This window comes from Malaclemys terrapin, chromosome 19 (genome assembly GCF_027887155.1).
Source record: "Malaclemys terrapin pileata isolate rMalTer1 chromosome 19, rMalTer1.hap1, whole genome shotgun sequence".
Taxonomy (NCBI): Eukaryota; Metazoa; Chordata; order Testudines; family Emydidae; genus Malaclemys; species Malaclemys terrapin.
In genome coordinates this window covers 6,471,341-6,483,948 of record NC_071523.1, presented here as the reverse complement: position 1 = coordinate 6,483,948, position 12,608 = coordinate 6,471,341, and the positions used below count along the sequence as shown (strand labels likewise).

Genomic DNA, 12,608 nt, shown 5'->3' with positions numbered 1-12,608 from the left:
CCAGTCTGTGTCTCCCCAGATTACTAAAGTATTTGACTACTTCTGCTATGCCGGGGTGGCCAAATTGCAGCTTGGGAGCCACCTGCGGCTCTTTTACCATTAAAGTGCGGCTCACGGAGCCCCCATGTTCTTCACCTGCCAGACTGGGAGCGGGGGAAGCTCAGGACCTCTGCCTTGTGGAAGGGGCTTCTGCCCAGTGGGGAGGGGGGCGTCTTGGGCCATCAGCCCTGCGGGGTGCACCTGCCAGAGCTTGGGGCTTCAGCAAGAATCCCAACTCCCGGCAGCTGTGCCGCTGCTCACAAGCTTCTGACGAGTGTCGTATGTGGCTCGTGCTATACTTTTGTATGGTGACTTATATCCGCCTCCTTGGTTCTAATTCTCAGTGTCCCGAGTGATTGGGGTGGGGCTGGAGCTAGCGCTAGCCTGCCTGTGGCTCTGGATTTCTCTGTGCCTGCATTTCAGTGTTTTGAGTTTTCCGTGGTTTCCAAGGTGCAGCCACCGTATTGGCTTTTTTGTTTCATACTGATTTAGATACTCGGATCTTTTTTTTTTTTTTCTTTCCCTTGACCTATCAATTAGCAAAGTCCCATGGCTCGTCACATTTGACTGTTACTCTTAGAAGTTTGGAAAACGAAGTTTCTTTGGCCTGCCTACCCCTCTTTCCAAATGAAGCTGAAGATAGCTAGTTGGTGAGGGGTCCTTTCCCTTCCTCATGCCCCAGCATCAGTACCCCACACACATGCTGGCAGTCCCGCTTTGGGGATAACATTTTGTTTTCCTCTGCGGAACCATTTTTGTAGGACCAACAAAAAACCCCAAGGATTTTATAAAATACAAACTAGAAGCCAGCGCCTTTTTCCTCTCGGTCTTAGGGAAATCTTTTTTGTAATTGCTAGTTCTTCCTGTCTCTCTGCTGCCCTTGCAGGCAGTTAAACCTGCCCAGGAGAGCCGCTCACCTCTGTACCTTTGGTTATTCCATGGGGCTGCTTCAGAAGCCACTGCAAGCCAAGGAAATAGGTTAAATAGCACAATCTTGGGCAATGGTTAGATTGTGGTTCACCCTCTGATCTTACAAGTTCCCTTCTGCATTTCTCTTCACAGGGCTATGGAGACCATAAACCCAAGTCCTCTACTGCAGCCCAAGAGGTGAAAACCCTAGATGGAATTTATCCAGAGCAGGTAAGAGCAGACCCAGCAAATGAAAATGCAAGCTGTTAGCACAGCAGGCTGGATTGCACTCATTTCACGTCTCGTGCTTCCGAAAATCATCGCCCTATTCGTAATCCCATTCCTCATAATAGTCTGTCTTGATGCTTTAAAGCGTGGCAGCCAGATCCCTGTTTATCCTCAGGATACTGGGTAATGGGATTGTCGTATGCAAAATACACCAGCAATTGGAGACTGAGAGAAGCATGGGGGAGCCTGTTTTCCATAGGTAATGGAAAGGCGTCTGCACTATTGCTGCTCTGAGAGGACTGCACAAGTAGAAACCTGGCTCAGACAGATTATTTCTGGGGTGGGTATGTGCCATGCGTATGCACATCAAGTGGGGAGGAGGGTTGTGAAAATGGAGTAAAATCCCCCTAGGTGTAGGGTAGATGCTAATCCTGTTAATGTTATTAATCCGTTCATCTTTAATCAGCACAGAAATTGACCGGACTCCCTACCCTATCCCTTATGGGGATGCCTGAGCAGGGAGATGGTGTCCATCAGACGTGTTGCTGTGGCGCCCAGGATAGAGGCAATGAATGTGGTGTGTCTGCAAACCTCTCATGAGGAGTTAGAGGATAATAATAATATAATTAATGGAGGTATCCCATCTCCTAGAACTGGAAGGGACCTTGAAAGGTCTTCGAGTCCAGCCCCCTGCCTTCAGTAGCAGGACCAAGTACTGATTTTGCCCCAGATCCCCAAGTGGCCCCCTCAAGGAGCGTAGGGATGGGGCGTAGTTAAATCAAGACTGGATGTTGTTCTAGACGAGATGCTCTAGGAACTATTTTGGGGAAGGTGGTCGGACTAGATGATCACAATGGTCTCTTCGGGCTTTGGCATCTATGAATTGTGCGTTCTGCTAGTCCTTGCACACTGTTCCTCCGAAGGTGAGTTGTAAGAAGCCATTGATCATAAAAAGACTTGTGATTTCCATAGCTCTTACATAGCGATTTTCATCAGTAGAACTCCGTGTGCCTTACAGTCTGGTCAGTATCATCACCTCCGTTTTATACCTGGGGAAACTGAGGCACAGTCAGACGGCCGAGCCGGGACTAGAACCCAGGTCTCCTGAGTTGCAGGCCAGTGCTCTACCCACTAGACCTCCCGACACAGCAGTTTGTTAGCAATGAAATCCAGTATAACCTTTAGGGTGGCAAATGCTTTGTTCTGTCTACTCAGGTGGCGATGGGCTATGCCCATTCTTTGGTGATAGCCAGGGACGAAAGCGAAGTGGAGAAAGAGAAGCTAAAGAAGCTGCCTGAATACAACCCACGCACCCTCTGATAAGGCCAGGGCCCCGCGCCCCTGCCATGGCAGCTGTCCTTTCCAATGTGCACTGGGACCGAAAGAGATTGCAGACCGGCATCGAGACCTGACCGAAGCTTTTTGTTAGACTTTCCGAGGTTCAATTTTATAAGCGATTCGCAGTTTTAACTACCTGTTACTGTATCATTTCCAAAGTGTTCGGTTCTTTTAAACATTTGACATTTGCTCCTGGCTCACGAGCTCCCATTCCGATGAAAATGGCAGGACCTTTTGGCATATAAACCCCAAGTACTTTGTTTGGTGAGCAGCGGAACAGCCGCTGACGCGTAAGAATGGCCACATGGCGCTTGTTGCATTGAATTGAGGAGAATCCCAGCTGCCACTAAGAGCTTGGGGGAAGATTTGGAGAGGCACAAATGGCACGTGAACACCCAATTCCCATTGCCTTTCAATGGAAGTTTAGATCCCTAATAACCCTGTGTGCCTCTGAAAATCTACCCTGAGAGTCTATGGGGTCATCTCTTTGGTGAAGTCAACTGCTGAGATCTCTCTCCAGAGGCAAATTTACATTCTCATCTCTCTAGTTTTAATGTGCTGGTCCCTGTTCTGGGTGAGGAGCGCCCCAAGGAGCGGGTATGCAGCTGTGTAACCCCTTGGTAGTTTAAGCTGCAGGACTCTGGCTGCCACCTATTTCATGGCTGTTTCATAAGCATTGACCTTTTTGTGCGATTTTAAATTGTTTCCATTTAGATTAAAAACCTCCATCGAGACAAGATCTAGGCCAACGCCTTCAAATAGCCCCTGGTGCCTCGGTAGACGGGTACCCTAAAATCTGACACACTTCGGGACTCATTTTTCAGCAGAACCAAGCACTCACAGCTCCAGCTGAAAACAGGATCGGCAGGTGCTCACCCACTCTGAAAAATGAGGCCTAGGTGTATGTCAAGTCGGGCATCAAAACTTGCGGTCACTTATGAAAAGGCTGGCACCAAACGGTGCTCCTGACCGTTCGTTGTAAATGAGGTTGATTCCAAGGGTAGTTGTGTTTGTGTGAGGTTTTCATCGCAATTTGCCCAGCTGACGTTTTCTTTGAGAGTCTGAAGTCTTCAGAGATGGGCATAAATGAAAACCCAGGATCCAAACACGGCTGAATTTGTTGGGGATGGGAGGGTTCGATCAGAACGTTGTAGCCCAGGCCTCTCCCTTTGGTCGGTGAGATATGGACCTTGATCAAACAAGTCTTATTTGCCTGCTTAATACATACTATATCTAAGAAGTCCCACTGCAGTCAGTGGGCTGCGCTGAGCGCATAGCTGAGCATGTGCGTAAGTCTTTGGAGGATCAGGGCCTCAGACAGTAGGAGGGTTGGAATTAGTCAGAAAACAACCCCTCAACACTGACATTTCAATAAATGTCTTTTCCCCTAAAAACTTGCGGTTTTTGACCAGATCCCTGCAGGCATTCGCTTGGGGATCCTTTGTCTTCCTGCCCTTGGTAATTACTGCCTCCTGCTGACCCACAAACCCTGTCTATACAGTCACATCCGATTCCTCCAAACTGGGTGTTGGAGCAGGTGCTGGGCCAGACTCTGCTGGTGAAAACGGGCAGCACTTCCACCAGCAGGGACTTGGCCCTCGACTTGACTCTTGCGCTGCTGTTGAACCAAATTGGTTTTACTGGCGGAGAGATGCAAAGAGCTCCCAGCCCTGGACGGTTCGGAGGTTTATTATTTTTCGATTGCGATCAGATACCTGCCAAACGTTTCTTCCGTTCCAGTACTCTGCTCTGTGCTGGAGAAACAAAGGTGCCTTTTAACAGAGCGCTCTGCTCTGTCTCCACACAGACATGAGCCTGGCTTTTCCTTTCTCGTTACCCTAGCAAGTTGCACTGATCTCTAGAGGCAACGTTTGCTGGCATCCTGTTACACTGCAGTTCTGGGATTCTTGCAGGACTTGCTGCAAAAAACTTTTTTTTTATTGTGTTAGAGTAAAAAATTCCTCGAACATGGAGAGCAGCTGGGTGGAGAAGTTCTGCAATTGAGTCTTTGCTGTGCTAGTTTAACAACGTCAGTCAGCCTTTCCCGTTTACAGTATTGAGTAAAGCCAGTGGCCTCAATCTTAACAATCTTCCCCCCCTCCTCTGGCCAGGTATCCAGGGCCCATTTGAAAACCCATTGAATTTAATAGGAGTTTTTTCTATTGACTTCTGTGATTCCCTAGACTTTGGGTCAGGTGGATTTCCAGAAAAGTGGGATTTCCCTTGTCAAACCACAGGTGTGGCCATCTGCAGTGTCTGCACCTGGTTAATTCTGCATGGAGCAGCATTGAGTGTTTAATGAAACTGAACTGAACTCCTGTTCAGCCAGGTGCCTACGTGTGCCGTTGTTATAAATCACCTTCGAGCAGTACGGCCGCAATTTTTCCAAAAGATCCGACTAATTTTGAGTGTCTGTTTATGGGAGGCCAATTTTAGCCACCTGAAATTTCTTTTGCCTTGTTTTTTCTCCGCAGATGCACTAGGCACCCGGAGCTCCCATTTGAAATCAGTTGTTGTCATGGGAACTCAAGGCCTCTGCCAGTGGGCCCCCCAGTATCTTAAATTGAACCTCTTAAATTAGTCAGCCTGAAAGTAAGAGAGATTTGTCCTGAGAATTGAAATCCAGGCCAGAGGTTCTGCTACAATCAAACTCACCTGAGCCTTTTCACCCAAAACCTTTTCACCGAGCTACAGCTGCGGCCTGTCTGTGTCTCTTCTCTCTGTAATGCCAGACTCCAGAACAAAAATCGCCCTTCAGGCTGTGTCCTTGGCTCGCACACTAGCCCATTAACAGATGCAGGACGTGGGCGGACAGAGGTTTGACTTGCCCGTGACCTGTTCCCAAGACATTGGGCTGCAGCACTGGAAACCTTCACTCTTGCTGACCCTTTCTGGGGTTGGGAATTTGCATGCCAGAGGGCCGTGTGCTAACAGTTGCCAACTCTCCATCTGACCTAGGATTATGCTGAGTTTCAGCTATAATTTTTCCTTAGATTTTTTTTAAGTAATCCATTTATTCTCAAACTAGAAAAATTCTCCAGGAAGATGGTTTTGAGAAAACGGCAAAATCTATAATTCACCTTCACCCCAAAATGTTTCAAACCAAAAGGGGCTGAACCTCCCAAGGTAGGCAGAGTCCTGCCTGTGGTAGTTAGAAATTAAACATTATTCACGCTCCTCATTAACTTCTTCCCCAGCTGCTGCCTTCTTTCTCTTAACCTTGGGAGAGTGAAGGAGAGTCTGAGAAAAAGGATCTTGGAGCAGTTTTTGATTTAGACGATCTGAAAGGTTCCTGGGTTAGTGCTGTAATTGTATTTTCATGTTTTTTTATATTTCTTGGAGTAAATGTTTAAATAAACAACGTCATTGTGTACACCCTTTGGTTTACAGGCCTCTGTTGATAGCCTGGAAGTGAGCATGCGCCCCTCAGTGAATTTACTTGTGAAAAAGGTGCCATGCTGACAGGAAACCCTTCAAAGTTAATCTTCCTTGCTTGCACCCCTCTCGCAACTTAGAACAGTGGCTCTCAAACTTGTTTGATCACGCCCCCACCCTTCTTTGTGTCTGTGTTTGTGTAGGCCCCTCCCTCTCCTGCCACACAAGTACATACACCGTTCTATGTGCACAGCGTCATCTGAGGAACTGATTGTCTGTAGGAATCAGCTTTGCTAGTTATTCACTGCTGTGGGTAAAATGTGTGCAGTAAGGGGTCCCCCACCCCCCGCCAAGCTTCTCACACCCCCTTGGAATACATTCTGTACCCCCCACCCTGAGAGGGGCTCATCTGCTAGTTTGAGAACCTTTGACCTAGAGGAACCACTTCCAATCAGAGCTCGGTCTCCTTGGCCCAATCAATCCCTGGCCTCTGCTGAAACTAACAAGATGCCAACCGCCAAAATGTTTGCGTTATTCCTGCTCTCTAGAAACTCAACTGTTCCACCTAGGCCACCAAACTGCAGTTCGATCAGGCCTCTTCGTTCACTGCTGACCGTAGCCTGACTTTTGGCATGGCAACGTAGTAGCTTTTAATGTCTTGGGCCGTTTTGTGCCTACTCCCTGCTGGATTAGCACAGTATTTCATTGGCACGGAATAGTTAAACATCGGACAGATGTCCTTTGCGCTTTACTAGCACTTCTTGCACTGCTGCTCGTGCGCCAAACGGCGTCTGTAGAGGGCAGGGAAAGCAATGCCTGTGTTGTAGAAGTGCTTAGGGGCCCCCATCATGGACAGGGCCCCATGGTGCTAGGCGCTGTATAAACAGAACAAAAAGGCAGTCCCTACCCCGAAGAGCTGACAGTCCTCTTGGGCTTCCCGGCATCGTGATGTAAAAAGGTTCTGCGTTACAGGGTGATCAATCCGGCAGACTTATGGGAGTTTTCTGTTCTCCCTGCTCTCAACTCCACTTCCAAACACTGTCGTCTTGGTTCAGCTGCAGCTTCATAGAGGTCTCTCTTAAAACGATGGTTTGTCTAGTCGGAGCTGGGAGAGGGTTGTGATCCTACATCTGACCAGGGAATTTCAAGAGCAATAGTCAGACCTCACCTGCCCCGCTCGGTGCCTCCCTTCTTGAAGTGCAGTTCTTCTCTGAGAAGTGACCACAGAAGGGCAGGGCAAGGTTCCACAGCTGTGTCCCCCACAGCAGCTGGCTCCGTTTACAAGTAAAAACACGGGGGAGAAGGTTTTCCTAGTTGCCACTGCTGCAAACTCCTCCAGGGTTCTGAGGTGTAAGCTGGGTTCTTTCCTTCCCCTGAACAGTGACCTACAGTTGTTGATGGTAGCATAGAGTCTAGGTCCCTCTCCCAGGGCTGACCTGGCTCTGCGGGGGTAAGGATTAAAAAGCCGTGTCACTGTGCTTTGGGCACGATAGTCCTTGTACCTCGGCTGAGTCATGCTTGGGATAGCATCTGCTGAGTAAGAAGTGGCCGTGGAGTATTGCCAGCTGTTCCTACCATCACAGCACTTGAAGATTTCTTCCCCGATGCCTTAAATTGATGCCTGAAGCATTGTATTACCACCCAAACTGCTCCTTTCAGGATAGCTCTTTCCTTACTTTATTCCCTCACCCTTTCTCTTCCGCTCCCCAGAACGAATGACTTGTTCCGGTCGGCACATAGCGTGGATGGTGAGAGGAGACTGCCCTCTTACATAGAGAAACCAAGGGGTTAAAAAAAATGGTGCACCTCTAAAACTAAAGGCCTCTAGGAACCCTTCGGAGCAATACCGAAAATCTGCTTGGTACAGAAGTCTCTTGGGGGCCGTTACCGCTTGCAGTCCGCTCAAGAGAACGGGTTTATTAGATCAGAAAGTCTCTCGTCTCTAGGATCCTGTGTTCTTACTGCTTCACCAAATTAAACATGTTAAAGCACTTCAGTGTTAAGACTCCATGTTAGAAAGCTGTTTAAATTGTCAAGACAATGAGTTAACCCTTTCACCGCCTCTCCCCTGGTACTCTGTGGGATTATGAACCGTAGAGGGTGGTTAGCCGTGTCTTGTAATTTCCTAATCTCAGAAAGAGGCTTAATATACAAAATGTATCGGGGATATAAACTGCCAGGGGCAAGGAAGGAATTTCCCCCTTGCATAGGTTCTGTTTTAGTTGCCCACTGCAGGGTGTCCTGCTCTTCCTGTGACCCATTTAATACTGACCAGTAGGGTTGCCAGCTTTCTAATCACAAAACCGAACACCCTTGTCCTGCCCCTGCCCTGCTCCTGAGGCCCAATTCCTTCTGAGGCCTACCCTCCACTCACTTCATCTGACCCCCCCCCACACACACACCCCGTTGCTCGCTCTCCCCCACCCTCACTTGCAGGGGGTTGGGGTTTGGGCTCTGTGGTGGAGCCAGAAATGAGGTTCTGGGAGTGGGCTCTGGGGTGGGAGGTTGGGATATGGGCTCTGGCTGGGGGTGCAAGCTCTGGGGTGGGGATGAGGGGTTGGGGTGCGGGAGGGGGCTCGGCTGGGGCAGGGGGTTGGTGTGTGGGAGGAGCTGCAGGTGTGGGCTCCAGGAGGGGTTTCAGGGCTGGGACAGGGGGTTAGGGTGCAGGCTCTGGGAGGGAGTTAGGGTGTAGGAGGGGGTTCTGGCCAGGGTGTAGATGGGGGTTCAGGCTCCAGTCAGGCGGCGCTTACCTCGGGCGCTTGGCGGTGCAGCAGGGCTAAGGCAGGCTCCCAGAGCCGGCCGGTACCTTTGCCGCCGGCCAGGCGGCTCTGCACAGTGCATGCTACCCATGTCTGCAGGCACCGCCCCTGCAGCTCCTATTGACCACGGTTCCTGGCCAATGGGAGCCGTGTGGTGGGGGCAGTTTGGGGAGCCTCCCTATCGCACCTGCGCCTAGCAGCCACAGGGACATGCCAACTGCTTCTGGGAGCCACGCGGAGCCAAGGCAGGCAGGGAGCCTGCCTTAGCCCCGCTGCGGTGCTGACCGGAGCCGCCAGGGTCCCTTTTCAACCAGGCGTCCCGGTTGAAAACTGGTCGTCTGGCAACCCTACCGGCCACTGTCCCAGACAGAACGCTGGACTATATGAATCCCGGGTCTGACCCATTCTGGCAGCTCCTATGATCGTGTTCCTACCGCATGGGAAGTGTGCTAGGCGTTCTGTGAACCAGTCCGGCACGGTTCCAGCCCAAAGAGCTGATTTTTAGAGATGGGCAGTAGCAACAGTCAAGACTGAGGGAGGATGAAGGTTACAAGAACATTGTGGCTACGTAAAGTGGGTGTGCACATGTTGGAGCATGTCTGTGTGGGTATGTGGGGGGGAGGCATGGGAGGAGAGAGCTGGAGAGGCTGGGTTGGGGGAGGTGAGGGATGGGCAATGTGAAGGTGGTGGTGACCAGCAGGGTGGTGAATGTAGGTAGTGGGGTGAGCCAAGGCGGGGAAGTAAAATCACTTGAGGAGCAGTGGAATGGATTAAAGCAAATGGCAGGTGGGTCCCTAGTGTTGGCCCCAGGCTGCAGTCAGGGGGTTGGATCCCTCAGGGAAGGGAAAAGGTGAGCGGCAATGCAAATGCTCCTCTGATACTCGGCAGCAGCTGTATCAGGGGTGTGGGGCAGGGGGATGCAATCACACACCCAGTAATGCATATCAAGCCCCTTTGGTCCAGTGGCAGACAGGGATGGAGAGCAGCCAGTCGCGGAGTGGACTGTTGTAGGAAATGTCCGTGGAGGAGGGCGGGTGATGGGAGCAGGGGCGGCTCTATGTATTTTGCTGCCCCAAGCACGGCAGTCAGGTGGCTTTTGGTGGCGTGCCTGCGGGAGGTCCGCTGGTAATGCGGATTCGGCGACATGCCTGCAGGAGGTCCGCCGGTCCCGTGGCTTCAGCGTACCCGCTACCGAAGCCGCGGGACCGGCGGACCTCCCGCAGGCATGCCGCCGAATGTAGCCTGCCTGCCGCCCTCACAGCGGCCAGCAGGCCGCGGCTTGCCGCCCCAGGCACGCGCTTGGTGCACTGGTGCCTGGAGCCACCCCTGGATGGGAGCGGGAGCAGATTTCCAGATTGACGCAGAGAGGGAGGGCAGGCGTGCTAGTTCCTGGCTGCAGTGGGACGTCGCCAATATTCTGGGCATTCTGCCTTTCTAGGGCTGGACTGTTCTGCTGCCCCTAACGACCAGGAGGAATAAGGAATCCGGACATAATCCCCAATTTGCATCTTCTGCTTTAACCAAAGGACAAAAGTCCATGCTGGATCAGCCAGTAGAGGGCAGTAGCACCTCACCAAGAACATCCTAGCACAGTCTACTGGTGGATGGGTTCTCTTCCAAGCCATGTGAATTTGGTAAGCCAGGAATGCAATAGGCCCAGTTCTCTTCTCCCACGGCTGTAAGTCAGGATTGACCCTAGTGGAAATCAAAGGGGCTGAATCTGTGTGAAAACCGGCAGAGAAGCAATGGGCCCAATGCACTTACTCTTTAGATCTGCACCGGCGTGTAGAAGACTAAGCTTTGGGAAGAGTTTATCCAAAGTGGATCTTGCACTGCCGTTCGACTGCGACGGCGTTGGATAGCTCTTAAATTAAATAGCTCGTTCGGACGCACGCTGGCTCCCAAACAGCTGTGTGAGAAAAATGCTGCGTGTTTAATTCTGCCCTTTCTTCTCCTCCACTGAGATCTTTTAAAAAACTGATTGTACCCTAGGTTCCCTCATCGTCTTTACCTCAACCTGCACCACAGATGAAAGCTACAAACTGCTTTGTCTTCACTAGGATATTGTATCTTAATAACAGTCATGTTGTGTCCGACCAATGGTCCAGTATCCTGTCTCTGACCCAGACCTTTGGGGGCAGTGTATAGAACAAACAGGGCAATTTTGGAAAGATCCACTGTCTTCCTCTCCCATCTTCTGGCAGTCAGAAGCTAAGGGGCATCCTTGACCACTTGCCTAGTCCTCATTGCTGGACCTTTCCTAGTGGTGTCGTGATATTTTTCTTATTTTCCATCCCTTTCCTAAGCGTGAATCCTAACATTCCGTTAGCGTTTTGATGGCTGCTGTGCATTGCGCTGAAGTTTTCAGAGAACTAGCCACAGTGACTAAGGTTTCTTTCTTGAATGGTAACAGATAATTAAGTGATCACGTTAGCCACCGCAGGGTAAGAACACACACGTCGTTTTGCCCTCGCAAAGAGATTTTACAAGGAGCTTAAGGGTACGACTACAGAGTACACTACGCCCAGACTCTGACTCAGCATCTACTGCCCTGCTATAAGAAGAGTTCACTTTGTATGTAAAACGTATATGCCCCGTGCATCTGTGAACTCTGACTTCACATAACACAGTACGCTGGTCAACTTCCAGTTGGTCAGACCTTTATTATCCAGTCAGGTGTTTTCTCCAAACTCAGGCTGTCTGGCCATTGGTGTGCGCTGTGAGAAATATTACCGTGCCTAGTCTGAAAGTTGAATGGTTGGGGTGGAAGTGATGAAAAGTTACTTTTCACTCTCCAAACGGAAAACGCTACAGCCCTGCAGGCCGCTTGCCGCCTTATAAGGTGTGGTTGTGAGGAGGCCCCTGTGCCTAAGTACTCAAAGAACTTCTCAACTTTTCCAGACGACTGTACCCCTTGCAGGAGTCTGATTTGTCTTGTGTACCCCAAGTTTCCCCTCACTTAACTAGTTGCTTACAAAATCAGGCTAAAAATGCAAGTGTCATAGCACACTACTACTGGAAAAAATTGCTGCCTTTCTCATTTTTACCCTATAATTCTAAAATAAATCAACTGGAATATAAATATTGTACTTACGTTTCAGTGTATAGCATATAGAGCAGTATGAACAAGTCATTGTATGACATTTTAGTTTGTACCAACTTCGCTAGTGCTTTTTATGTAGCCTGTTGCAAAATTAGGCAAATAGCTAGATGAGTTGATGTACCCCCGGAAGACTTTTGCGTATCCCCAGGGATCCACCTACCCCTGGTTGAGAACCACTGCCTTAAATGACAAACCAACCGAAAAACAAACAAACCATCTTACATAGAAAATTGCAGCTCCCCCAGTGAATGCGTAGAGGAGCGAGCCCGAGAAGGCCGGTTCAGATTTCACTACTCTCCCTAACTTGTAGCTTTTGCTTTCTGTAGCAGAAGTGGGGCCCGTTCTTAAAGTTGGAGTTGGCTTTTTTCAACAAAATATGTAGTTTCATCAGCGCTGAACAAGGGAGGAGGGAGAGAAGACCCTGTACCCCCGTGGTTAGGGCATGGACTTGGAATGTGGGAGACCCAGGTTTGCACCCTGAATCAGAGTGACCTGAGATTAAACCAATCTGCTTTGAATGAGGCCGAACAGAGACTTGTCTTCTGCATCCCAGCTCAATGCCCTCCCCACTGCCTGCCTTCCTTCAAAATCTTGAAAGTTGCCATGCGAGGGAATTGTCATCCTCCAGTCAGCTATAGTTAAGGCACAGAACTGGGACACTAGACTGTTCTGTTCCTGGCTCTGCTACAGTCTTCATACGTGACCTTGGCCACGTCACTTAACCATTCTGTGCCTCGGTTTCCCCATCTGTAAAATGGGGCTGATAATACTTCTCTACCGCACACATGAGGATAAATACATGGTGATTGGGGGCCTTATAGGTACTTAGGTAGCTATAATAAATTAGGTGACACACA

The 12,608-nt window shown here is 49.9% G+C and overlaps 1 protein-coding gene across 3 annotated transcripts in view; it reads left to right on the top strand.

Annotated features, from left to right (window-relative positions):
- The window catches only part of RCC2 (regulator of chromosome condensation 2), a 37,740-nt gene extending 31,851 nt beyond the window's left edge, over nt 1-5,889 (top strand). For 2 of the 3 annotated variants that reach the window (XM_054009174.1, XM_054009175.1), the window contains 2 exons: nt 1,102-1,179; nt 2,392-5,889. In XM_054009174.1, the coding sequence (XP_053865149.1) occupies nt 1,102-1,179; nt 2,392-2,496 (183 nt within the window). In that variant the 3' untranslated portion in view covers nt 2,497-5,889. The remainder of the gene's footprint in view (nt 1-1,101; nt 1,180-2,391) is intronic. The other variant, XM_054009176.1, reaches the window with a different exon arrangement.
- The last annotated feature ends 6,719 nt before the right edge of the window (nt 5,890-12,608 follow it).